The sequence below is a fragment of the Trachemys scripta genome, chromosome 16, assembly GCF_013100865.1.
Source record: "Trachemys scripta elegans isolate TJP31775 chromosome 16, CAS_Tse_1.0, whole genome shotgun sequence".
NCBI classification, from domain to species: Eukaryota; Metazoa; Chordata; order Testudines; family Emydidae; genus Trachemys; species Trachemys scripta.
Window position 1 is genome coordinate 9,081,122 of NC_048313.1, and position 27,542 is coordinate 9,108,663.

The 27,542-nt window shown below is 43.2% G+C and overlaps 2 protein-coding genes across 6 annotated transcripts in view; one reads left to right on the forward strand and one right to left on the reverse strand.

Moving 5' to 3' along the window:
- Positions 1-27,294, reverse strand: SYT11 (synaptotagmin 11). 5 transcript variants are annotated; one of them, XM_034791928.1, is made up of 4 exons: positions 27,186-27,294; positions 10,934-11,757; positions 7,339-7,462; positions 1-3,106 (listed from the first exon to the last, which is right to left on the reverse strand). In XM_034791928.1, exons 2-4 carry the CDS (start codon positions 11,618-11,620, stop codon positions 2,793-2,795), a joined length of 1,125 nt encoding a protein of 374 aa, XP_034647819.1. In that variant the 5' UTR covers positions 11,621-11,757; positions 27,186-27,294; the 3' UTR covers positions 1-2,792. The 5 variants fall into 5 exon arrangements, with proteins under 5 accessions (XP_034647819.1, XP_034647818.1, XP_034647816.1 ...); XM_034791927.1 differs by lacking the exon at positions 27,186-27,294 and adding an exon at positions 25,856-27,085 and having other exon boundaries at positions 1-3,103; positions 7,342-7,462; XM_034791925.1 differs by lacking the exon at positions 27,186-27,294 and adding an exon at positions 25,856-27,085 and having other exon boundaries at positions 7,342-7,462.
- The window catches only part of LOC117888970 (GON-4-like protein), a 54,202-nt gene continuing 53,926 nt past the window's right edge, over positions 27,267-27,542 (forward strand). The window contains exon 1 of the mRNA XM_034792767.1: positions 27,267-27,373. The gene's annotated coding sequence lies outside the window, so the exon portion shown is untranslated. The remainder of the gene's footprint in view (positions 27,374-27,542) is intronic.

The window sequence follows — 27,542 nt, forward strand, 5'->3', positions numbered from 1 at the left end:
CTATTTAAAGTGAATCAATCTTTATTTGCACACTCAATGTGCGTTAACAAATTCAACATACAAGATAGCATTACATATTGTAGATTAGCATACAGTATTATGCAGTTTCACACATTTCAAGTTAGGTTTTTTTTGCTTTTTAACTTTTTTACCACAAAGTTGTAACTGTCCAAGTTAATTGTACAACAGAAGACACAAGGTAAAGAAAAAACACATCTGGGAGATGCCACGGTGAGGCAGCTGTCAGTAACTGTCAGTTTTACACCAAAGAAAAATTATCTGCACATCTTCAGTTTCCCATTATTCCTGAGGAGTAATGGAGCTATTCACATCTGCCCAATAAGCCTAAGTTTATTTACCCTGAGCACTTTTCCTTGACAAGATGTTAATCTTTCCTTTTTCAACTAAGGAATCGGAATAAGGAGATGATCTAGGCTTAAGTATACTTTTCACATTAAAGACAAAAAGGGAACTTTTAAGTTACTTTTGAATGGAATGTACACAAGTATTCATTTTTATAGTGGGGGAAGAATATGGAAGGAATAGTGACAGATCCTAACCTTTAACAATCAGATTGCTCAGTGCAAAAACCAGGATTTAAATAAATCTACACCAGCTTCCAGAGGAAAATCCGTTCTTCTGTTCATGGCTGAGCGCCACTAATAGAGTAAGAGCTACAAAGGAATTAAGACAAAGATCAAAATCTACTGTAACCTCAAGCAGGAATCATGTTCAAGATTGAGATGTCCTGGTAAGTCATATGGGGAAGCCCACACTGTATTTACTTCACTGCAAAACTTAGAAATATTGAGAGGACTTCAGTCTCAATGTCACTGTTAGTCCCAGACCCATTAACAGCCACAGCTAAACTGAAACATTCTCTTGAAGGGAGTTCCTACAAGCAACAAAAGCTGTCAGTGGAAAGTTGAATCTTTCCACTAAGACAGCTTGTCAGAAATTGCTGCTGAGACATTAATGGGTGGTAAAACTTAGGTTGTTTGCCAACCCAGCAGCAGTTGCTCTATGTTATGGCTGGAGAGGAAACTGGAGGCTAAGACATGCTCAGTTATTCTGCTTTCAATAGTAAGAACATTGTGAGTATCATGTTTTTCCAACAGGGCTCTAAAATTCAGTGGTCTCAAGTACTGTAAACCGATAAATGAACTTTTAAAAATGTACTTATGATACATTATTTACATTCCACAGGGCACAGAACAGTGGAAGCAACAAAATTAATACTGAAAACTTGCAGTCTTCTGTGTGCCTTTCTGCCCACTCAATTCTTCTTTGTTTTTAATGTGTAGCATTTAAAAATAATAAACTCAAATCCTGGCAGAGGAGCTGTTTAGTAGGTTTCTTGTTATAATTGTTTATGATCAGCTTGCCAATAAGGTTTAAAATAAAAATTGACTTGTTATAGGAAGCCAAATCAGATTACTTTGTCAAGATATTATCATCTTGTACAAAAGTTTAGACCAATGTTTTTTACAGTGAGATCTAATGCAACTGCTTCCACCCTTTGTTTTCTTTTACAGAACTTGGGTCCATGTCCTTCTGTACAAAGAAGTTGTTGACTATTCAGGCAAATGTCCTACAAAGTGCTACAAATCACAGTTATCTAGTAATGTTTTTAAATTCCAAAGATGACAGTAAGTAAATTCTAATTCTTGGAAGCCAAAAATGAAAGGATAGTTCAGAATGGTTTGTACTTTCATTTGAGAGTTTAATTCATATTTTGAGAAGACAGTTTTTTATTTTTCTCAATATAAATTAAGTCTAATGCTTTGAATACTGGCTATTATAGAAACAAATCGTAAAAAAGTACATCTAATATAATCTCAAATCAAATGTGGAGAAGGCTATATCATTAATTGATTATATTCAATAAAAGCCTTCTCCAGCATAAAGTTTTCTGTCTAATTTCAGATATTTCACTCAGTCTAGAAGACGATAATGCTCAGGTAGAATTCAAAATCCTTTTAGAGAATTAGCCTCAGTTGCCCTAAAATGAATCAGACAAATTTAGTTTATAATGTTCTGTATGGACCCTTTATACATACATAGAGTTAAATAAAATAAAGTTTGTGGTCCGTGGGAATTTGGGATGCATCAAATATTTATCCTGAACCAAGTCCCGTATGGCAAAAGCAAAGTGGTCAGGTTGCTAGTATTTCAATTTTAGATGTTTATACCTGCAAGCATGACTTTATAGCCGTATAGCAAATACATCACAAAGGGAAATATTCCAATACCAGGTTAGAAGGCATTTTTTTAAAAAGGAGAGCGTCATTCTTACTTGTACCTCTTTGCACTATTGCTGAATTCTAAACTTCATATATGGAAATGCAGTTAATGCTTCCAAATCAAAGGACAGAACAGCAAGAATCTATGGGCAGATGAACTAACAAGAAGTTAAACTAACAAGAAGTTAGAGGTTAAACAGCAGAATTCAGAAACTTTGGGAGAAGCCTAATAAAGAGAGGGCAGTTGTGGTGAATACCAGCAAAGACAGTTCGGCACAAACACAACTTCCATAGTAACAGATAATATTAAAATCTGCAACTTGATATTGGTAAGTTACACTAATTTTAGTTTGTATTAGGCATGCAATAGCGTGATTACACTTACATATATTTGTGGTATTTTTAAATTTAATGCTTTTTAGAATTTAGTGCCCTGCAAAATCACATCACTTGAGAACCAATCAGCTGCATCTTACAAAAGTTTAGTTCTATGACTAAAACAAGGTTTAAGTCTGTTCTATGAGTCATCAGTCGCTGCTGCAGCCTCTGCTAGTATTCGCTCAGGCTGTGCCATTTGGCAATCTGCTTTCGGGGGTTCTCGCACACCTCTCGCCAGTGTTCCACGCCACCAGTGGTGATGCTGTGTGCTCCCAAAATCAGCCGACCTACCACCTCATTTTTTGTGGTGCGGTCGAAGTCGATGACTAGAAATTCAATGCTGATGTCAGGAAGGAGATCCACAGGGATATCATAAATGAAGGATTCATTGAAGATGGGATTCAAAGTGCACTTCTTCACATGGGTCTTCTTTTTTGCTATGCGTTTTCTGCCATAATAAACGTTCACCTTAACATAGGGGTCTGCTAGAGAAAAGAAAAAAGCAAACCAATAACACAGCCTAATAATACTCTTTGGAATAGTATGTCTAAGAGGTCAAGAATGAATTAAAGGTTAGACATCGCAGCACCCCATAGCTCCCTACACATTGGCTGCCCTCCCAACCCTATACCACTTCCATTAAAAGCCAAACCATGAAAAGCCAAACCATGACCATGGAAATCAGAGAATCTGAACAGAAATAAAAGTTCATCCTCCCATAAATATCTGAAAAAGTTTGTTTAAATCCCTGGTTCCCTTAAAGGTGAAGACCCAAAGTGATGAATAATTCCCCAAATGAAAAACTTTGTTAAAAGAGATCTATTCAGGGAGCAAAAACATAAATAAAAAGAAAGGGAAGTTTGTGCCCTTCCAGGCCTTCTTTATATTGGGTAAAGAAGAAAAAAGTTTTTGTTCTAACTTTTTAAGGTCAGGCTTGACAAAGCCCTGGCTGGGGTGATTTAGTTGGGAATTGGTCCTGCTTTGAGCAGGGGGTTGGACTAGATGACCTCCTGAAGTCCCTTCCAACCCTTTTTTTTTTTTAAATGGAGATATCCCATCTCCTAGAACTGGAAGGGACCTTGAAAGGTCATCGAGTCCAGCCCCCTGCCTTCACTAGCAGGACCAAGTACTGATTTTGCCCCAGATCCCTAAGTGGCCCCCACAAGGATCGAACTCTCAACCCTGGGTTTAGCAGGCCAATGCTCAAACCACTGAGCTATCCCTCCCCCCATATTCTATTATTCTAACTTCCTACTTCCCAATCTCCCCCCAATCAAAAATTATTTTATTATTTTGAGAGGAAAAAATGCTTATCTTCCTTGTGTGACTGACAGTCTTCATGGCAGACTGGAGAACTGGAGTAGAAGCTCTCTCATGCCTTTTTTAGAAGGATAAGGAAGATTTGAATCTTTAGTTTCATAGATTTTTTTTTTAAAGCCAGGAAGGACCATTAAATCATATAGCCCGATCTCTTCAATAATAAGGCTATAGAATTTCACCTAGTTACCCCTGTATTAAGCCCAATAATTCATGTCTGACTAAAGCATATCTTCGAGAAAGGCATCCAGTCTTGATTTTGAAGACCTCAGGAGATGAAAAATCTGCATTTCTCTTGGTTGTTTTTTCTAATGGTTAATTTACCTTCATTGTACATTTGTACCTTATTTTTAATTTGAAAATTTAGTTGGCTTTAACTGTCAGACAGTAGTTCTTGTTATGCCTTTCTCTGCTAGTTGAAGGAGCACTTTACTAACTGGTGTTTTCTCCCTCTGAAGATACCTATATACTGTAATCAAGTAACAGCTTGATCTTCTTTTGATAAGCTAAACAGATTGAGCTTTTCAAGTCTCACGGTAAGACAATTTTTCCATCCCTCAAATCATTCTTGTAGTTCTTCTCTGCAGCCTCTCCAATTGTTCAACATTTTAAAAATGTGGACACCAGAACTAGTTGCAATATTCTTGTGTGTGTGTGTGTGTGTGCGCGCGCGGGGGTGTCTCTCCAATGCTGTATAAAGAGGTAAAATCACCTCCCTAATCCTACTCTTTACTCCACTGTTTATAAATAAAAGGATCACGTTAGCCCTTTTTGCCACAGCATCACTCTGGGAGCTCATGTTCAGTTTTGTCCACTATGCCCTTAACTATTTTTCAGTCACTGGCTTTCAGGATTCAGTTGCCCCATTCTGTATGTATGGCCTGCATTTTTCCCCCCTAGGTGACAGTGCATTTGCCTGTTTTAAAACACATTGAGTTTGACTTAGTCCAGCTTATCAAGCAATCCAGATTGTTCTAACTACTGTGTCATTAACATAGGTCTTTGGTATCTATAGATTTTTTTTATCAACAGTAATTTTAATTTAAATACTTAAAATACTCATTAGTGTTGAGCTTAGAACAGAAGGCTGCAGAACTCCACTAGGAATATCCCATTTTGCTGATTCCTCATTAACAACTACTTTTTGAGAGCTGTAGGCCAGTTGCTAAGCCATTTAACGTGCTTTGATGTGTATAGTGCTATTTTTTAAATCAGAATGTCATGCAGTAGTAAGTCAAGTGCTTTCAGTGACCCATGGACCTCTTAAAGCCAACTCGGAAGCGGTTATAGAAATTTCATGAGGTTGGTGTTTACATTCTAGTTCACCAAAGAATGTAATGTGAGATCTCAAATGAAGCCCAGTGTCATTCTGGTATTAATATTGTTCTGAAACGTATGTACAGGCACTATAGCGACAATGTGGGTGTGGTGATCTTTTTAAGTTAAGAAGTTGGGCCAATAAAAATTACCTCATCTACCTTGTGTGGCTCATATCCTGGGGCCCACACTACTACAAAAACACTGAGTATACAGATACTATGTAAAGCATCATGCATATATATTGAAAAATATGTTTTTAAAGTTTGTATCTCAAGATATTAGTCACCAGCAAAGGTGAAAAACATGTTTTCCTCCAAACAGGAGGTAAGAAATGTATTTCTCTGTCAGGAGGTAAATTAAGCATTGTAAGCTAACAGAATGGATGCCTATTAACGTATAAAGAGATGTGAAATAAAAAGGGAAGCAGCACCCAGGAAAAACAAGCCATGTGTGATTATTTTGGTTATGAGCTAAGACAATGAATGTTGGGGGTATAGCTAGGAAGCAAAGAAGACATCCCTTCATCCTTGACCTAGGAAGTAAACAGACAGCACATTTACATTCATAAAAATGAGATCTCAGCCAATGTTGGTTTAAAATACTGCAGAGGATTCTAGGTGAGAGAAACTTCTTTAGACAGGAGGGTAACCTGGTAGTTAATATACTTTCTAGAGACTGAACTTATCTTGTTTTATATGCAACCATTTGTTTCCAATATTCTTACTCACTATCACTTGAATCTTTGATAGTAAACTTACTCTTGTTTTCACTATACCTATAGCTAGCTAAGTGCTGTGATGTTACGCGAAGTGCTGATCCTAAGTGGAATTTTACAAGCTGGTATGGTCTGTTCCTTTGGGAATAGCAGACCTGGTAGTTCTGTGAGTAGCTAGTGTCAGGGGCTAGATATCACAGGGGAATGCTTCAAAGGGACTTGGGGATTGAGGTGGACATAGTGTTAAACTGCAAGGCAAAGTCAGGGCTGTCATAGCCCTGAGAAGAGTGCTTGCATAGCTGGCAGTGTTAGGAGACTGACACCCAGTTAAGAACAAGCATAATTCCCTCATGCTGGAGGCATGGAGAAACAAAGTAATTCACAGCTCTAGGCACCCTGAGAATCCTCACACTGACAAAAGTCTAAATGTATTGTATCTATAGTTACCTTTCTCTACTAAACTTACCTAATCAAAGAATGGAATGTTTTTTTGGAAAGACCTATTTTCCATAAAACCATGTTGACTGGCAATAATTATATTCCCATACTTTAATTCTTTATTTATTGAATCCTTTATTAGCTTTTCCATAATTTTGCTTGGGATTGATATCAGACTAACTGGCCTCTAATTATGTAGAGTCATCCCACTTGCCCTCTTTTAGTACCGGCATGATTTTAACACTCTTACTGTCTTCTGGATTCTTCAGTATTTCAAGATTTCTTAAAAATTACCACCAGCAGGCCAGAGAGCTCCTCACTCAACTCTTTTAGGCCCCTAGGTGCAAATTATCTAGGCCTGCCAACTTAAAAATGTTTATCCTAGTAGATGCTCTCTCCAATCCTCCTTGGACTGGGGAAAAAAACAAAGTTAATCCTCATGCAATATGAAATCATCATCCTGTTTCTTTCCAAATACCAAACAGAAATATTTATTAAATGCTTCTGCCTTTTCTGCACCTCCATGTAGCCCCCCCCTCCGACCCCAACCTTCTGTCTTGTATTTTCACCCCCAGCAACCAGTTTGTTTGTTTTTTTCATACTGCAAGTAGAAGTGTGACACACACTAGCATAAAGGTAGAGCAGCCCTTCTTTGCACTAACACACACACAGCATGCCACGTTAAAAGTTGTTCTCTATCGTGCCTGTGTGTGGTAAATTTTTATTGTTGCACTGACTTCAAGGCATTAAATGGAAGAACAAACACTTCAGATCTAGTTGACGAGTTAACCAATAAAAAACTGATCCGTAAATACAGTGTAAATTAACACTCCATTTCACAGCATTCCCTTTGTGTTTACAGGGAAGAACAAACTATGCATCAGGTGGAGTGCAGTAAACTATTAATAGGCTGGAGAAAATAGCTTCTACCTGAGAGGCCAGTGATATCCATTTTCGGCAAATGTCTAGCTTTCAGCACCACAACAGTCATTCTCTGCGCAACAGGCTGGTAAGACAGTGAGACTTGCAGCTCTCCTCTGCTAATGCATTTCTGTGGAAAAGAAGCAGATACAAGAAGAAGACCTGGGAGGTAATGAACAGGTGCCAGGAGGTCACGACCACATTACCCTTCCCATATTGCTAAATGGGAAGGCCTGGCCTGGCCTGAGCTAGATGGGAGAGAGAACCCCAGGGGGTGTCTCACAATGGAAAAAATGAGAATCACTGCCTCAGGGGGTGTCTCACAATGGAAAAAATGAGAATCACTGCCTCAGAGGTTGGCTTCTGAAAAGAAAACAATGACCAGATTAGGCTCAATATTTGTAATTATGGGGGAATATGAGGCTCCTATTGGGAAAGCTTTTGAAAGTACCAATGTTCAGCTAGAATTGGGGGACGTGAACTCAGTATTTACAGTTACATCAGTGCCAGCCTTTCCTACCAGGAGGTACTGTAGAAAGAGAGGAGCAGGAACACTGCCTGCAGGAATTTCACAGATACAGCAATCCCAAGAGATGAACCTACCGTTCGTTATATGTGTTAATTTTATATCAGACACACAAGGTGAGTGAGGTAATATTTTTTATTGGACCAACTTCTGTTGGTGAGAGACAAGCTTTTGAGCGTAGGGTATGTCTACACGTGCAGAGTTTTTGCACTGTAAGTTTCACCAGTGATAGGGAACCGGTGGAAGTAAAATGCTGGTTTGTGTACTCACTCAATTCCTCAGGCGTCATAACATGTTTACACTACCAGCACTTCCATCGCCAGAGCAGCGCTGTAGGGCAGCTATCCCACAGAGCAGCTCTCTCGATAGGTCTTGTGGGAAGGAGGGGGTGAGCGGAAGGCATTCTGGGTCCCTGCTCAGTGCCCTGAGCTGCCCTGCTTCATGTCTCAGGAGCCCCATTACTTCCTGGTTTCTTCATGGCATTTTTTTTAAAAACCTCCTGCTGTCTGGCTGCTTGCCCTGCCACATCTACAGACAAAGGGAAAAGGAGCTTCAAATGTCCCGTGGCTTACAGAGGGAGAGGTGGACGTCAGAGCAGCGGAGATGCTGGCGAGAGTGGTCGCTTTTGGAACTCTGGGATATCCTCCGGAGGCCAAAGGGTGTTTACACTGCTAGAACGTGTCTTCACTTTCAAAGCAGCGCAAAAAGAACAGTGGTAAGAGCTGTATGCCTCTCGGGAAGGTGGTTTTCTTTTTGTGGTTAAACTTCTGAGTTTGACCACAAGAAGTCATTAACAAGTATAGACGCTCTGGTGGTTTTAGCGCAAAAAAGGGACTTTTTGCGCTTTAAATGATAAGTGTAGACCTACCCTAACACAGCTCTTCTTCAGGTCTGGGAAACGTACTCAGTATGTCTCAGTTAAATACAAGGTAGAACAGACAGTTTTGCATAAATAGTTAACATATATTTCAAGGGACTGTTCAAGGTGAAATGGCCTATTAACACCTCTCAAGTCATGGAAGGAGGGAGTAGAAGGCAGCTGGGGAGGGAGGGGAGACATTAGTGCGTTATAGTGTTTCCCAGACCTGATGAAGAACTGTGTATGCTCAAAAGCTTGCCTCTCTCACCATCAGAAGTTGGTCCAATAAAAGATCCATCTTGCCTCTGTAATATTCTGGGACCAACACAGATACAACAATACTGCATAGTTTTATTCCAAAGGCAGTACTCAAAGCAGGGATTATAACAGCCCAGAAGATGTTTGTTTTGTACAGTAGTGCGTAGTTATGATACAATGCACTATAACTGCAAAATGTGAAATTTTAGTACCAAAGCCCTGACTAATGTGTCAACTATTTGATTCAGATGGAAAAATCAGTCTTTCTTGGGGATTATGCCACTCTTTTAACCACATTTGTTCACCATAATCAGCATTAACAATTAACAAACAGAAACATTAACAATTATATGCAGAAATAATGATACCTACTTCATTTAAAATTTCCATTTACCCCACGTTCTGACCCCGTATACTCTAGCAAGTCTACAACATCCTATAATTTTGATAGCTTGCTTTTACCATATTTCAGCTCAGAGCTAATGTGCCCCTCAAAAGCAATTGGAGGAATTTCTGAACTCCAACAGAATGAAAGTTTATATTACCAGATGTAATTCCCACTTCCCAAATACCAGTTAGAAAGCTGCCTAATAATGGTGTCAGATTATAATAATGGCATTTGCCGTAGATCAGCATTTTTTTATTTGTACAATTTTAATCGTTTTTGCCATACAAAACAATGTAAACACTTCTGGGAAGAAAATTATAAATATACATTCTGCAATATAATTGTTGCTTAGTAATTATATGTTAGACCCTGAGTTTAATTCCCAGCTCAGCCACAGGCTTTTATGTCATGTCCTTGGCCACTGTAACCTATCTTTATGTGCCTCTCTCCCTCTCTGTACAATGGGGATGATGATGATAATCCCTTTATCTTGTCTATTTAGATTAATTCCTTGGGGCAGGGACGGTCTCTTACTATGTGTTTTCACAGGACCTAACACAACGGGGCCCTGATCTTAGCTGAAGGCTTCAGATGCTATATGCAGAATATAAAAATCAGGTAGGAATGTTTAATAGCCATGGAATAATTAATTTTTAAATACAGAGTCCTGTGTTACACATTCACTTCTGGAGCACTACAGTACTTCTCTACTATCATTTTAAAATCTTGACCTTTAGTAGATTTGGAGTACTTGTCCCAGTATGTGAATTGCAGTGATTTTCTAGGTGCCAAAAAGTTAGGCGTGGTGACACTAAGCATCACAATGCCTAAACTCCTTTTGTGCATTCAGGCCCCAGTGAGTTAAAGATAAAATGTATAACAAATCAATACTAAACTACTTTCAATTTAGAAATGTACAAGAAAACAAATCAATGTGTATTAAAATTTCCTTACCCAAGTATGCTTTATTTCTAATTTTGCATGACAGGTACTAAACAAAAATGGAAAATAAAGCATTAACCCATAATTAAAAAAAGAGACACATACACAGCAGCAAATTACAAGAGAGTCAACCAGCATTTATAGACTCTCTGTTAAAAATTCCCTCCTGGCTGATGTGGTCCACACTTTACTGTTTTGGTTATAGTGACATGCTGTGATTCACTTTTGCAGCAGTGACACCTAGCTGTTTGAAACACTAGGGTTTAAATGAAATTATTATCATTAATGAAATGATTATCAGGCACTAAATATAAGAGGAGACAAGTACTTCTGGGGGGTATTTGATTTTTGAACCATTTACATAGCGACTTTTGGACAAGGGCCCAGAACATACATAATCTGGGATTTAATCTTGCAAGCCTTTCTGATACAATTTCTCCCAGTGACTTCAATGGGACTAGTACAAGTAAGAACTACTCACATGAATAAGGGTTTGCTGTATTCCTGGTTCCTAGACGTTGTGAGTCCCCTGTGCCAAGAAAACTCAGCCTGACTGGGGATCAGCTTACATAGGGTCAAGCATAGCATGTGAAGTGTGTCTCCAAACTCAGAGAGAGAGGTCACTTACTTGTATGTTCCTTTTGATGATCTCCCGAGTGAGCTGGACCTTTCCAGTGCTTGGATCCACTCCAGCGAGGGGCACCATGACTTCTCCAATCACATCGTCTCGAGAGAAGCGATCAAAGCTCAATACCAGGAAGTGAAGCACCAAATCCTGGAGCTGGCTGTAGGGGATCCCATAGAAGGTAAAGGTCTCATCAAAGACAGGGTCCAGGGTCTTGCGCAACACACGAGTCTTTACTCGATGCCTTTTGTCTGGAAGAATTGTCATCTTGATGTAGGGGTCAGAGCCCTGAGTCTGCTCATCCATCACTGGCAGCCCATGGGCCTCTTGAATGGTCACCACTAATGCTTTCTTGGGGAAATTGTAGTCCACTGAGAAAGTCAGTGTTCCCAGCAGGACATCCTCTTCTGGGGAAGATGGGGAGGAGATTTTGCTCCCACCTGGAGTGATGCTTTGGTCTGGACTTAGTTCATCTCCATAATCCACTTTTATTGGGAGCTGGTCAATACAAGGGGCTGCATTCATCCCATTTGGTGCCTTCTCGGAGCTCACTAAACCAGCTTCTGCCGCATCTACCAAAAGGTTTCCTCTTCCAGTCTCTTTGACAGTGCCGTTCTTGTCTCTGCGGATCCGGATAATCTTCTTCTTGTTACTCAAGGTCTCCGGATAGATACTAATGCCTTTCAGCATGTGAATGAATTTGTAAGGGGGGGTTTTGTGCTTTTTTTCTGCTTGCTGGTGGCAGCATGTCCACACAAACACTGTTACTGAGACAGACACCACAAGCACCGTGGCACCAATAAGTCCTGCCACAATCGGAGGCACATCTGTAAAGGAGACAAAACAATTAGGGATGAGATAGTCCCTTAGGACGAATATGTTCATACAGCACTTAAAAAAGCATGTTATTCTAACGAAAGAAAATACCCTACACCTCGTACAACCAATGAACCTATCAAGTAAATATGGTCTGTCTATTACTCAGTGATCTTGGTGACAGAAATTCCTTTGGAGCTTGAAATTATTTCTCTAAAATTGTTCTTTTCCATGTGGGACTCGGTTCCCCACACTTATAGATGCGCTAGGTTTTGCTTAATAACATCTTCAAATTTTTATTGCCTTATTCTCTCAAATCAATTTTGTATGCCATCACCATCAATGTCAACACTGCTCTAGTGAAAGTGTTTACTAGGGAACTACAGTTTCATGGGCCATAAGAGGCGCTCTCACACTTTATATCTTCTTTAAAAATAGTACTTGTTTCTATTTTAATATCAGCAATTGAGTAATAAGTAGTTACACTATTTAGAATCCAGAGTTCTGTCACACTTAAGTAATTTTAAATATTAGACATTTTGGCCTTAAAATAATTGACTGTTAGGACTATAACCTCCCACCCCTTCAGATACTTGAATCTCAGACACTGCTATAGATTTTGGAGACTGGCAATTGTAATTTTGTATATATTAAACATTTACAAAACTTGTTTCCATTTACATAAGGATTTTCATCCTGAAGGATCGCATAGCATTTTATGAGCCTTACAGAGTACATATAGAGGAATCACTTCATTGACCACTAAATGCAACTGTTTGTGGGATGGAAAGTGGTAGCTAGTAAGAGTGCATATTGAAACTAGACAAGTGTGTAAGGCAGGAAGTGTAGAATATCATAAAAGTCAACCTGCTAGGAGAATTTTAGTTAGATTTTAACCAGGTGCTGAGACTAACACCCCTACTTTTGAGAACAGTGCCATGGGATATGAAATGCCCACAAGTGTGTCTCATCCAAAAGTTTATTTCTCTGTTAACCATTCCCATTTATGGACAATGACTTTCTCTGCTTCCACACCTTTCTCAGTGTCATTACCTGTTGTCTTCCATAGCTTGGTAGACTGGCAGCTGCAGAGAGAGGAAAGCTTTCTAATGGGGTGTTTCACTAGGGGTGTTTCCCTATCACCCCCAAAGAAAAAAGTCCTACCATCTGTGACCAGGGTCCCAGTTGGGGCCAGCTGTGGTCACTCAATTAGGGTGAACTACAAAGAATAGGGCAGATAATCCCCCAAAAGCTGGTGGATATTCCAATACTTAGATTTACCAAGCCAGCATAAAACAGCTTCTTTATTACCTTACTGGTTACTCAGAAGTCCAAACAATACAGTTCCCTTAAAGTGATCCAGCCTCAGACCGCCATCCATCATAATCATAAGTCAAATATGATGATTTCTGAAAAACTTATTTCATCATATAAAAGAAAATGTTCTACCAATCCCAAAGGATCGTACATATTACCTCCCAGGTTATTGAATATTCCAGATCTTACCCAAATACACGCTACAGCCAATTCTTATTAACTAAACTAAAATTTATTAAAAAACAAGACAGAGTATGGTTAAAAGATTAATGTACATACAGACGTGAGTTCAATTCTTAAGATTCAGATTCATAGAAGAGATGGTGAGCTTTATAGTTGCAAAGAGTTCTTTCAGAAACAGTCCATAGGTTATAGTCCAATGTTTATATTTCAGGGTGATCCAGTTAGGACTGGGATCTCAGTCCTTATGGCCTAAGCTTCCCCTCTATGAAGCCTCAGGCAGATCTGAGATGAACAGGATCAGGACCCGAGGATCTTTTATACAATTTCATGTCCTCTTTGACAAGTTGGAGTTCCTCCAGGAACAAAAGATAATTAGGATGACTTTGAAGGAGGTCCATCACCGGTACTTGGCTATAGAATTAACATAAGGCAATTTGCTTGTTCCTCCACCATTCACAGATGATTTGCTATACATTTCAAAGAGAGATGAACACAGAGAGGTCCCATGTTTACAATTCTTTTAAATGCTAGGATGTTCTTTTGATCTCTGAATGATCAGAATACAGCATAGACAGGGATTGTTGATTACATTGTTGCCCATTATCCATACACATGCAATACACAAAAACACAACCATTACCTCCCTACAGGTCTTTAAGGGTCAAATTTGAGTCGTTTATTTTGCAGGATGTTTAACCCTTTTTAGCCATGCGTCACACCATCATTACCACCAGTTCAGCTCCACCAATGGAAGCAATGGTGAAAGCATTAATGTAGACAGGGCTCCAGGGGGCTTCTGGTGATTTAAACACTGAGTTGTCGGTCTTTGCTCAGAGCAGGCCTCAGGTTTAAAAAAAACAACAACAAACAGTTTATTTGCAATTCCTAAAATATAAAATATTCTAAAACACAGGAAATTGCACTTGCTAGTTTAAAATTTGCCAGGAGGGTGATGACCCACAATTTCTTGCCTCCCTATTTTTGCTTTCCTAGCTACAGGCCTGTGTGATTCTAATTGTGACAGATATTGCAAACTTTGGGGTCCATTGTATGAAATTTATTAATGGTTTATGCATGATTGTGTTCTAATCCATGGTGGAGGCTTACCACGGATCCTCCAGGAACTAAAAAGAGTAGGGGAGTAGTTATAAGGGGGTGATTACCCTGGAGATTGTAAACAACTCCAAAGAAACACCACCCCCTGGGGTGTTTGAATATACTGATTGAAACTTGGTTTTTCCAGAGATTTGGACAAAGAGGCCTTTCGGTATAAAAAGCTGATACATGGCTTTCTTTTGATTTGGCAAACAGACAGGACCCACTTGTGGAAGGTTTGGACAGCCTTTGGCTTACTAGAACTTCATAAGACTGAGGGGTGGTAAGTTTTTAGCATGCATATAGGAACTTTTATTTTTTATAGCTTCCCTGTAATGTTTTTGACCTATGTATAAATGTATTTGCTTGGAAGAATGGTGGTGTCATTGGTAAAAACACTAATTGTCTTCTGAGAGAAAGTAACAAATGGGCTGGTCGTTAGGCAGAGGGGATTGCCGGGGATATCAATGTGCAAGGCAGGGAGGTTTGCAGCCTTAAATCCCGCCACCCTGGTCAGAAGGGAGTGAGACAAGGGTTACGCCCATAGAAAGGTGACAGCTGGAGACCAGAGATCTGACTGGGCACTTCTGAAGTAGACCACAGGGGGGGAATAGAATTATAGTTACCCTGAAACTGGGGCACTAATAACTTTTTTTTTTTTTTTTTTTACATTTAAGGTTGTGAAAAACTAGACATTTTTGTTACAGGTATAAAAGAAAAGACTAGTAATATCCCCCTGTGGTTCCTGTGCCTTCGAAGAGTCTCTTGAAGTCTGATGGATTTTGGGAAATTGTGTTACCTTGGTCTCTGGTTTTCTTCTGCATTAAGATCTGCATGCACTGAGATTGACTGATGGGGAAGCCCAAGGTCTTGTCTGCATAAAACAGCAGTCTGAAGTCCCAGCAGACACACTAGCTCCACCTGGACTTGAGATTTGCATTATTACAAGCAAACAGTTAGCTGAACTTTGTTACTTGTCACGGTGCAGTGTGTTCATCTCAGCTAGTGTAATGCTGTTCAGAGTGTCTGAACCCTCCAGTCATTGCAGTAGCAGTCATAGTGGTTGCCTATCAACAAGGATCCTAGTTTTGTGATACAAAACCCAAAATTCTCCAATAAAAAAAATCCACATTTTTCCACAATTAAAATTAAACGCTCAACTTTAGTTACCCTAGCCACGCTATATACACGTATCAGTTTAACATAATATTTTATTGATATATTTACAATTTTCAAGATGACAGTCCAAGCCCTGCCCATTCTCCTGATTATCTGACTTGCCCCTGTTACCAATTAGATCAGATCATCGGGGTTCTATTGTATGTTTTTATTTTGTACAATATGTAAAAATTAATGATTCTCTTTCAAAACGCAGATTCTGTGTTTTTCTGTGGCAAACAGACAGGGGTCCTAGAGATCTATCACATCACACTAAGAAGTTGAATTTTGATAGCTCATGACAGCCCAGGTTGATGGTTTTCTTTACAAACAAAAAGGGCTGGAGACTTTCTTTTATGAAAGTTGACCTTTTGTAGTAGAAGAGGGCCACCTAAAAAAATGCTAGCTTGCCAAGTTGCTCTGTGCCTAACTTGAGCCCTAGATTCCGCTGCAGTAGCTCAGAAGAGGAGGGTACAGCAGCCATTGCAGTGTGATCACTGAAAAGGTTGCAAGGGGATTGTGGAACTGCAAGGAGGGCCCATTACAACCTCACAGCTATAATTCACCACAAATCATGGTAGCAATAGTGAAAGCATTTTTACCAGTCTGTTGTCCTAACCCACTCAGAGGCAGACAACATGGTGGTAAATAACACTTGAGCCCTTTCTAAATTAACAGTGGAGAATTACATCTAAACTGTCCAGCATAGATGAAGCCAAAAGATGCAGTGATTCAGTGCAGGGTACAACAGTGTGACCCTGACTCCAATTAAGTACAATTGGAATAGTGCTGGCAGTATTTGTGGATTGTTGTAAATATTTGTGTATGGACAGAAGGTGTGTTACAATTGCAGCAAGTATTGTTTTTCTAGTGTAGAGCTAACTGCTGGGAGAGTTTTCAAAGGTAAGAAAATCTCTATGCGGTTATGAAGAGAAGGGCTAGAGAAAAACAAAGCGACTGAAGGTGCAACCAAGCATCTATTTTTGGAGGGAGTTATCTGAACAGATCATCTGACCTGTTTTAGATTCACCCATCATTGTTCATCACGGTTTGCTCTTTCTCAAATCCCCATCATACTTCAACTGAATGATGAGAGGAAAGCTTTCAATCCCATCTTTCTTCCTCCCTGGCCTACAACACGTCAGAGAGACCTGCATAAACTACTTCCATAATAAAATACCAGAAATCAGCCTGATCTCTGCGTTATTACAATCTTAGTCAGTGATGGGCAGCACAATCTTAAAAAACTAACTTTTTGTACTGACTTTCATTCTACACCAGGGGTTCTCAAACTGGGGGTTGGGACCCCTCAGGGGATCATGAGGTTATTACATGGGGGGTCGCGAGCTGTCAGCCTCCACCCCAAACCCCGCTTTGCCTCCAGTATTTCTAATAGTGTTATAAATAAACACTTTTTTATATATTTAAGGGGGGTCGCATTCAGCAGCTTGCTATGTGAAAGGAGTCACCAGTACACAAGTTTGAGAAACACTGTTCTACACCAGCTAGACCCAATTTTTTAACAATGCAACTTTGAAAGTGGTAAATCAGAAAGGTATTTAACATCTTGGATTTTTCATTTTATCCTCTTTAAATGCTCTTTGGTCTTAAGAAGAAAGAGGATGTCATTTGATAGTTAGCCGAACTGCAACAGATTAACATTTAGTGAGCTGAGTGAAAACCTTGAATTCTCTCAGGATACCAATATCTGTATCCTATTCACGGTTTGGTCCTTAGTGTTAGAAAAAACAATTCTTCTTGGACTGCCACTGAAACACAACTTCCCAAAGATAACTGACCCAAGTGATGATAAATTGGCCTCAGGTCCCATGATCTGTGACTAGAATAACTAAAGCACACAGTGTTCATAGATGACATTTACAATTCAGTAGACATGTCTTTGGTTGTTTTTATTTCTAATACTCCCTGTACCCTCCATATGAACTGGATTCTGCTTCTGACATAGGATGTCTTACTAGTTGTCTTATCCTCTTTGAAGAGAGACAATTAATTGTTAACAGATTATCTGTATAAATCCCTACAGTTACCCTTTGTAGATAAAAACAACAAGGAGTCCGGTGGCACCTTAAAGACCAACAGATTTATTTGGGCATAAGATTTCGTGGGTAAAAAAACCAAGTGAGGTTTTTTTACCCACGAAAGCTTATGCCCAGTGCATCTGAAGAAGTGATGTTTTTTACCCACAAAAGTTTATGCCCAAATAAATCTGTTAGTCTTTAAGGTGCCACTGGACTCCTTGTTGTTTTTGTGGATACAGACTGACACGGATACGGCCTGATACTTGACACCTTTGCAGATATTACAAGTTACATTCCAAAATGCAAAGAAGATGCTGACAAATGCTGTAATCCCTGTCCCTATTCATTCTGATCTCAAAATACTATATAATCCTCAAAAACAGCAGAAAAAGCCACCTGCAAATTTTCAAACAAAAACCCCACACACAGCTCTGGGCTGGGAACAGGAATTAAAAAGACTCAGCTGAAAAGGCTATTTTTTTGTTTCTGAAAGTTTTAAGCCCCTATTTATAACATATAATTAAACTACAACCTCTGCCTTAACTATAAATGCATTCTGGCCAAAAGAAATAAAAATTATACTGCCTGACAAAGACAGTGCAATTTACAGGAGCCCCTTGCAGACCTCAAGCATAAGGTCCCATTCTGCTTCTAGAGGACCACACAAGGGAGAGCAGACTGGTGTATTAGGTACATAGGAATTGCCAGATTGCCTCCAAACAGTGGTCCATCTAGTCCAGTCTCTAACAGTGGACTGTACCAACAGCTTCAAAAGGTCCAAGAAACCCTTCAGGAAGCAGCTATGGAACAGCCTGCCTACAGGAAAGGCTGCTACTGAACCTCCATTAATTAGAGTAGTAGTTTTCAAACTTTTTTTCTGGTGACCCAGTTGAAGAAAATTGTTGATACCAGCGATCCAACGGAGCTCGGGATGAGGGGCTGTGGGAGGGGCTGAGGACTGGGGTAGAGGGTTGGAGTGTGGGAGTGAAGGCTGCAGGGTGGGGCCGGGGATGAGGGGCTTGGGGTGCAGGAGGGGGCTCCAGGTTTGGGGTGCTCAGGGGTAGGGATTGGGGCATGGGGTTGGGGCACAGGCTTATCTCCGGCGGCTCCCAGTCAGCGGCACAGTGGGGGTGCTAAGGCAGTCTTTCTGCCTGTCCTGGAACTGTGGACCATGCTGCGCCCTGGAAGCAGCCAGCAGCAGGTCTTGCTTCTAGGCACAGGCATGCAAGGAGATCTGCAAGGCTCTTGCCCGCAGGCACTGCCGCCCACCCCAGCTCCCATTGACCGGTTCCTGACTAATGGGAGTGCGGAGCCGGTGCTCAGGGTGGGGGCAGTGTGTGGAGCCCCGTGGCATCCCCGCCTAGGAGCCAGACCTGCTGCTGGCCATCTCCGGGGCACAGCGCAGTGTCGGAACAGGTAGGAACTAGCCTGCTTTAGCCAAGCAGCACCGCCGATGGGACTTTTAATGGCCTGGGCGGCAGTGCCGACCAGAGCCGCCACGACCCAGTGCCTTATATTCCACAACCCAGTACTGGGTCGTGACCTGCAGTTTGAAAACTACTGAATTATAGGTATGCCTTGAAACGTGAGAATTTATATTCCTTCAAAAATTTGCAGTTGTGACCCTGGATGTTTTTATTATCCATATAAATATACAATCCCATTTTAAATACTGACAATTTCTTGGGTGCATGTGGAGGAGAATAGAGAGGGGAGTACTTTCTCCTTTCTCCTACTGGGGACCTGCAGCAGTCTACAGAAACTGGGAATCATTCCTATATGCTGCCTAAGATGTGCAGAGATGTATTCCTGTCCCTCCATCCCCCCTGGTAGTTTTGGGAGTGGAAGGAAAAGTTAGTGTACCAGTAGGCACTGGAAACAGCACTAAAAGGGCCTGATCTGCATGGTATGTGTCTAAGGCAGGGGTGGGCAATAATTTTTTCAGGGAGGCCACTCCATGAATTTTGGTAAGTCATCATGGGCTGCACATTTCTACTATATTAATGGAGGGGGTGTAGGGTCTGGGAGGAGTTTGGTACAGGAGGGGGCTCTGGGCTGGGGATTGGGGTACGGGGGGGGCAAGGTCTGGGAGGGAGTTTGGGTGCAGGAGGGGGTTCTGACCTGGGGGTGCGAGGTGCAGGCTCTGGCCAGGAGGTGCTTACCACAGGTGGCTCCCAGCCGGCGGCGCAGCAGGGCTCAGGCAGACTGCCTGCTATAGCCCCACGCCACTATTGGGCCTGCAGCAGGGCTCAGGCAGGCTGCCTGCCATAGCCCCACGCCGCTCCTGGGCGACCCTTCTGGGGAGGGGGGCAGCGGGTCTCCGTGCACTGCCCATGCCCACAAGCACCACTCCCGTAGCTCCCATTGGCCAGTTTCCGGTGAAGACAGTGCTGGGGGCAGCGCATGGAGCTGCCTCCCTCCACCCCGGCCAGGGGTGTGCAGAGACATGCCAGCCGCTTCCGGGAGCAGCATGGGGCCACAGCAGGAAGGCAGCCTGCCTGAGCGCCCTGCTGCACCACAGGACTTTTAGTGGCCTGGAGATCATGAGGGGGCAGCCAAAGAGCCCGGTGGGCTGGACAGAAACGGTACGCGGGCCGGCTGTGGCCTGCAGGCCGTATTTTGCCCACCCGTGGTCTAAGGAGATGTGGACTGCAGGAGGTTTACAGTACCACATTCCTCTACTGTGCACTTTAGGAAGTGCGGGGGAAGGTAGCACAGGCACTGTGGACCTTAGAAGATCCACATCTCATTAATGCACCTATCCTGTTGATCTTCTAGGAGCTGTGCCAGTAACTCTTGGAAAGTTACTCACAATGCAGCAGCAAAGACACTGCATTTGTGCACTCAGAATAACATGGCACCCTACTGACCACTGGTGTAGTTATGGTGGTGTAAGTTGCAACAGCACAGTTCTCTAGTGAGTGAGCACCAAATGATGAATCACTCCTGCAAGAAACTAACTGGGGACCTCTGCATTCAGAAGCAGTAGAGTTTCCTATCAAAGCTTATTCCAAACAGTCTTTCCCATCTGCCCCCAACCAATTTCTTCACTTTTTCCTTACTCCTATTGTCCTTCGTGCTTTGCCCTTTCCTCCCTCCCCAATCATTCTCACATTCCTCCCTTCAGTGTCTCTACTCCTTTCTTTCATCCTTATGATCAGCTAATCCCCACCTAAGAGAGCACCACTTAGTAAATAAATCAAAAACAAAAATCCCAGCCAAACTGGGGAAGAGAAGATCATTAAACTAACATGACATTTTCAAACCATCACATTGTTCATTCTCCTTGTCTGTTATATGCCTCCTCCTTCACTCTCTCTCTTTTTGCCTGTTTAAATTTCAACATCTTCAGGACAGGGAATTCCTCTTATGGGTTTCTATACAGCCTAACACAATGACCCCCAGTCTTGGTTGGGGCCATTAAGTGCAACCATAATACAAAATAATAAAAAATAAGATTCTATTTATTCTCTCGGTGATAACACTGGCACACAAAAGGAGCCTGATGTTCCACTCTGCTACAGGTTTCAGAGTAGCAGCCGTGTTAGTCTGTATCCACAAAAAGAAGAACAGGAGTACTTGTGGCACCTTAGAGACTAACAAATTTATCAGAGCATAAGCTTTCGTGGACTACAGCCCACTTCTAGTTTTATGCTGGTATGACACCACTGATTTCAATGGAATTACATAGACATACAAATGGTGTAAAAGTGGAGACTCAGGCCTCAGAGGTGCATGGTGCAAAGGCTTTTCCTCCTCAGAGTACTTACTTGAGGGCAAGCCACCTTAGCTTTTAAAACCAGATGAGTCATGGACATTGATTGACCCAGATCCCCAAAGGTAATTAGGCTCCTAACTTCCATTGATTTCAGTAGAAGTTGGGCACCCAAATATCTTTATGAATTTGGGTCATTCAAACTAACTAGCACAAGCTCTGTCAAGCAGTCAATTATTCTTAATCAGGACTTTCTGTGATTCTCACAGTTTATTCATTCCCAGGAGGTACTGATATATGTTGAATAATAACCTATGTTTCTTACATCATTTATTTTAGATTATTTTATAAAGTTCTCTGCAAGTAAGAACTAGAAGAGGTGGGAAGAGTGATTGTTTCAGGAAAAGGTACGGAGCTGTATGAATAAAAGGACCAAACACGTTGAGACAGTCTGTACAAGTGTACAATTGTACAGTAGAAGGCCAAGGACATTCTCTAGGTCTGAAAGATTGTAATACTATAACTAAATCACACAGCTAACTAGAATTAGTGGAAGTGTTTAGGCAATATCTACACACACCAGTTTAATTAAAAGTTGGATTTTAAATGTATTTAGTTAAACCAATGCAAACCCCTTTGTGTACATTATTAAAGGCATAGGTAGATACCTTACTGATATAACCTAAATTGATACATGCCATTTTTTAAACTGCTTTAAGAGTGCCCATATAGGGTATTGCATCAGTTAAGCTAAAATGATTTAAAAACATCTTTAGTTAAACTGGTCCAAGTTTGTGTGTAGACAAGTCCTTTGAATAATGGCATAAACAAATATTTGGATGTCCCTCATGCAGAATGTACTTTGGTAATGCACAGCACAAGAAAGACTGCTGGGAAACAAACCATTTAACAATGGTCTATCTGCAGAAGCAAGGTTTGATGGCTTCTTTATAAGCGTGCCATAAGGACTATTAGAGAGACATGATGAGTGAGATAATTGTGACATTCCTGTAATCCTCATATTCCTCATCTGTATATAATTGTGATATTGCATTAAAGCACGTCTAATAAGGTATCAGGGGAAAGGTTATGATCTGCTGAAAGACATTGTTCTATCTAAATATGTGTATCATCAATGCATATGAAATTATAAGAATTGTGTTGTATGGTTTTCACTAAAATATGATGTGGGTTTGGGAGGCGCCCAGATACTAGCCTTACAGAGACAATGACAAGGGAGGTAACCAACACCTGGATGGGTGCTGTTGAACAGACATCACCAGCCATTGTCCAGCAAGGGAGCTACAATGCAATGATCCACCTGCATAAGACCACACCAGGGGAACTGTTCAACCTTGCCTGGGGACTCAGCAATGCCCACCAGTCATGCCTGGCCTTGTGTTCTCCAAGCACATGGACTAAGGGTATAAAACAGGACACGGAGGCCCATGCTTCATCTTTCGACTGCCCTCATCTATGCTGCAAGCAACAAAGACACTGAGCAGATTTAAACTCCAACAGAGGAGATCGGCCCAGGTTTCAAGGGTGAAATCTTGTGTATTATGAACTGCAATATCCAGTGGGGTGCGAAAACCGCTTTATCTAGATGTTGCCCAGTCTAAAACTTTTTTAAATAAATGAAATTGAGTATCACAGCTTATATAAGGTGAAACAGATTGTTTAGCATCAGTTCCACCTTACACTCTGAGTAAATTTCCCAGACCTAAAGAAAAGCTCTGTGTAAGCTTGAGGGCTTGTCTCTGTCACCAAAAGCAGTTGGTCCAATAAAAGATATTACCTCACCCACTAAAAGAACAGGAGTACTTGTGGCACCTTAGAGACTAACACATTTATTAGAGTATAAGCTTTCGTGGACTACAGCCCACTTCTTCGGATGCATATAGAGTGGAATAAATATTGAGGATATATATATACACACATACAGAGAGCATAAACAGGTGGGAGTTGTCTTACCAACTCTGAGAGGCCAATTAAGTAAGAGAAAAAAAACTTCTGAAGTGATAATCAAGATAGCCCAGTACAGACAGTTTGATAAGAAGTGTGAGAATACTTACAAGGGGAGATAGATTCAATGTTTGTAATGGCTCAGCCATTCCCAGTCCTNGGCTGAGCCATTACAAACATTGAATCTATCTCCCCTTGTAAGTATTCTCACACTTCTTATCAAACTGTCTGTATTGGGCTATCTTGATTATCACTTCAAAAGTTTTTTTTCCTCTTACTTAATTGGCCTCTCAGAGTTGGTAAAACAACTCCCATCTGTTCATGCTCTCTGTATGTGTGTATATATATCTCCTCAATATTTATTCCACTCTATATGCATCCGAAGAAGTGGGCTGTAGTCAACAAAAGCTTATGCTCTAATAAATGTGTTAGTCTCTAAGGTGCCACAAGTACTCCTGTTCTTTTTGCGGATACAGACTAACACGGCTGCTACTCTGAAACCTACCTCACCCACTGTGTCTTTAATATCTTGGGACCCACTGGCTACAATGACACTGCATATAGTGATTGTTAGACAGTTTGCAACTTTATACAGCAAGAATTAAACATTATCTTTAGTTAATATGTTGTATGGGGCAGGAATTTTGTCTTCATCCTTGTTAGAAAGCTCCCAGTACTCTGCTAGCACCATGCCAGTACTAATTTAAAATTAGGGCCTCACATAAGTTAAATTTCACTCTATACATATTTAAACTAATTAAAAGGCAGAATAAGTCACTTTTAATTTTCTTTGTTTTTAATATTATTTGGGGGTTCCTTAATGATGTTGCAATAGTGTACCAATTATCAGTGGTGAAACTCACCTAGATTCCACAGTGATTTGCACAGGTCGTAAATATAAATAGATACATTGTGTGCTTACCATAAGAGAGAGAGAGAGAGAGAGAGTGTGTGTGTGTGTGTTTTATATAACACCTGAGAATAAAAAGGAAATGTAACAACCATTTTTTAACCATGAGACCTCATTCAAGAGTGGCCTAAAGGGAAAGACTCAGATTTGGAGGAAAGAGAAGGGGAGCAGGTTGTATTTCTGAGAAATCCACATAATCACCTGCTGGTTCCCCCTCCCCCCCATCATTTGCTATGTAGGCAAGTCCTGAGGTCTTAAAAGTAATTGCTACAATTTCCTTTTTTATTTAAAATGTTGCTCATTAGGAAAGTCAGGAGAAACATTTTTGTTGGTGACCCAGGGGACCAACACCCATGCCTATTACTCAGCCACAGACTGCAGTGTATGGTACAATGTGCACCAGACAATAACACTGAGCAGTCACAATTTCAGACTATTTTACACTTAGTGATTCACTAAATGGATTAAGCAGCTTCTTAAAACACAATATGTCCCTGTCCCCAAAGCAGGGCCCCTCATTCCCAGCGCTACAGCCTCCAAGCATCTCTCCAGACCCACACAATTAACGGACTGATCTGAGCAGAAGGTATTTCAGACTGATAAGAAACAGAGGGTTTGGGGATACCGGCATCCTGGCTGTTCCAGATTGAGGAAGGAGGGTATGTGCGATGGGGCGCCGCTCTCTTCAGTTCTGGGGACAGGGCTTAGATTCTCCAGAACCGCCCTGTCCGCATCCAAGTACATAGTGCAGAAAAAAATGTTCCACATATCCAGCTTCGTCTAAGGGCTAGAACCTGCTTCCAGAGCCGGGATCTGTGTTGCTGCGGCAGCCCCCTCGGAGCCGTCTCTCCCCCCCAGGGAGCCGTGAACAAAGGCTCCAGCCAGAGGCCGGGGCGCTGCCTGGCCCGGAATAGACATCACGTCATCCCGCTCGAAGCCATTAGGCAGCAGCGGCTCCGTAGCTGCGCTGCAGCCCAGGCTCCCCGCAACTGCTCCCCCGCAACCCGCGGGGATGGAGATCAGGCCGGAAGGGTAGCGCCGGCTCCAGTCCCGGCCTCCCTCGCAACCTGCTATCGCAGTGCTGATGTGCCCCGAAGCGGAGAGAGAGACCCTGCCCCACTCCTCCCCACCACAACCGTGGGGAGAGCCCCCCGACTGCATTCTACCACCCAAAACGGAGAGCAGAGGGGCCCCTAGCCACTGCAACCCGCCCCAACGGGGAGTAACAAGAACTCTGCCCACAGCACCCCGTCCGATGGGAGGGCAGCAGGGACTCGCTCCCGCCCCGTTTCCCTATTCCCACATGCGGAGTTTACGTTTTCTGTATCTGGCAGAGCATTTCGCAGTATCTTTGCCCCTCGCATCGGCCTGGGCGAGTCCTTGGCACCGACCCAGACTGCCGGAGTTGGCCGGCGGTGGACACTGATCGTGTTGCTCTAGAGGGGAGGCTAAGACCTAGGCATGCTGAGAGGGGTGCTATTGCTAGGTATGGCCGGTCTACAGAATGAGGAAAGTGGTGGGCACGGCCAAATCGCGATGGGAGGGGGCGGGCAGGATGGCGCTGGGCACGGCCGCTGGGGTGCAGGGGCAAGTCCCTGGGCACGTCACAGACTCGATGGGGCTGGGAGGGCACGGCACGGTCTCGATGGGGGAGGGGAGGCGCGGCGCTGGGCACGGCCTGGTCTCGACAGGCGCTGGGTAGGACCCGGTGACATAGCTCCACTCACCTAAGCCGGGACGGACACTGGCGATCTCAGCCATGGTGCAGCTGAACAGGTGCAGTCGGGGTGCGGGATCCTGTACACTGGTCTCCCCCGGTACCAGCCTCCGCCCTGAGGATGCTCCGAGCCTGGGATGCAGAAGCTGCCGACTGGCCCCGATGCAGCGCAGACTCCGCCCACAAAGAACGATCTGGGGATTAGGCTCCGCCCCTCTCCGATGTCACCCGAAGAGGAAACTCCGCCCAAACGCCGACCGGGAGGGGGTGGGCAGATGTCTGTGGATCCGCGGGCGTATCCAGCACCAGGGTTGCGAGGTGGAGGAGTGTGCTCCACCGGCAAGCCGGGCAGGGAGACAGGGTATCCCACAGGGTGGATAGCCAGCGCAGGGCCTGGGCGGCGGTCTATCCCACACTGGGGTGGGGGGATTAGGGAGTTGGTTTATCTCACATTAGGGTGGTAGTATGTGCATCCAGGGCGGGTTACTGCACTGGGCGGGGGCTAAGGAAGTGGTGCATCCCCTGCTGGAGATATCCCCCTCCCTGTGTGTTAGCTTGCACTGGGCGTTGTAGGGGTATAGCTTTCCCGCAGAGTTGGGAGGGGACATGTCCCATACCGGCTCATTCCAGTTGTAGCAAAGTGAGGGCAATGAATCGTACTATGCAATAAATCTGATAGAATAGCAAAAGAGAGGGTGGGCGGTTGGCGAGTGGGTTTGTGCGAAAGCGACAGCAAGAGATCAGGGATTTAGGGCAAAGGGAAGAAGGGTTAGGGCAGGGCACCGGCCTAGGCTTTGGGAGAAGCCTGCTTCACTCCAGGCTCCGTCTGTGTGAGTTGGGGCAAGACACAGCCGCTCCGTGACGCAGGGGCTGTACGGACCAATTCAGTATCGCCTGCGAGCCGCACCCGAGCAGGCGCAGACCCCTCCCGCGGAACTGTGCCGTTTTACCGGATTTTAATCTCCCCCAAGCCTCTCGTGTGTAACTACATGGCCTGCCCCCCCCCCGAGACCGATGTTCCAGCCTCGGTTTCCGGTCTGTTCTGCCCCCACACAACGCACGCGTGGGGCGGAGGGAATAAACCTCCGCAGGAGACGCTCCTAGCGCGGTAAAGAGACGGAAAACAACAAACATGGCGGCTCCTTAGCTCTGCCCCCTACGACGGGGCCGGCGCCCCGCCGCCTCTTCACCACACTAACATGGCGGGGTCTCAGCGAGCCCAGCTCGGTCTGTAGCGATCATGGCGGCTCTCCTTTTCTCCCCTCCCCCCCATACAGTTGGCGGTCATACTTTCGCCCCCACCCGCATGCCCGGAACAATTATGGCGGCGCCCTACTTACCTTCCGCCCGGAACTATGGCGGCTGGTTTTCCTTTGCTCCCAAACAAACATGGCGGCGCCGGCGCGCGCGCTGTTCTCCTCACGGGAGTCCGGACGTAATTTCCGTTTCCCGTTGGAGGCAGCGGCGGCAAGCGGGACGGGAGGATGGGCCTGAAGAGTCTGGGCGGCGTGGGGGTTGCGGCTTCCCGGTTCGTGGCGTTGGGGGACGCTTAGGTTCCCGTTGTAAAGCGGGGTACCGCCAGGCGGGCTCCTGGGTCTGATCGCTGAGGCCGGGCCGGGCCGCCCGGAGGGGTGGTTGTGGGTATAGCTATGGGGGAGGGCCCCGGTCTCCTGTCCACGGGCGGGCTTGGCTGTGGT

What these genes read in the sequence shown, in the direction of transcription:
- SYT11 (XM_034791923.1), bottom strand. Translation starts at nt 25,889, where the DNA reads ATGGCTGAGATCGCCAGTGTCCGTCCCGGCTTAG. An exon ending in TCATCAAAAGGAACATACAA is followed by an intron (nt 7,463 to 10,933) that starts GTAAGTGACCTC and finishes TCTTTTCCACAG; the next exon opens with AAATGCATTAGCAGAGGAGA. An exon ending in TATCACTGGCCTCTCAGGTA is followed by an intron (nt 3,107 to 7,338) that starts GAAGCTATTTTC and finishes TCTTTTCTCTAG; the next exon opens with CAGACCCCTATGTTAAGGTG.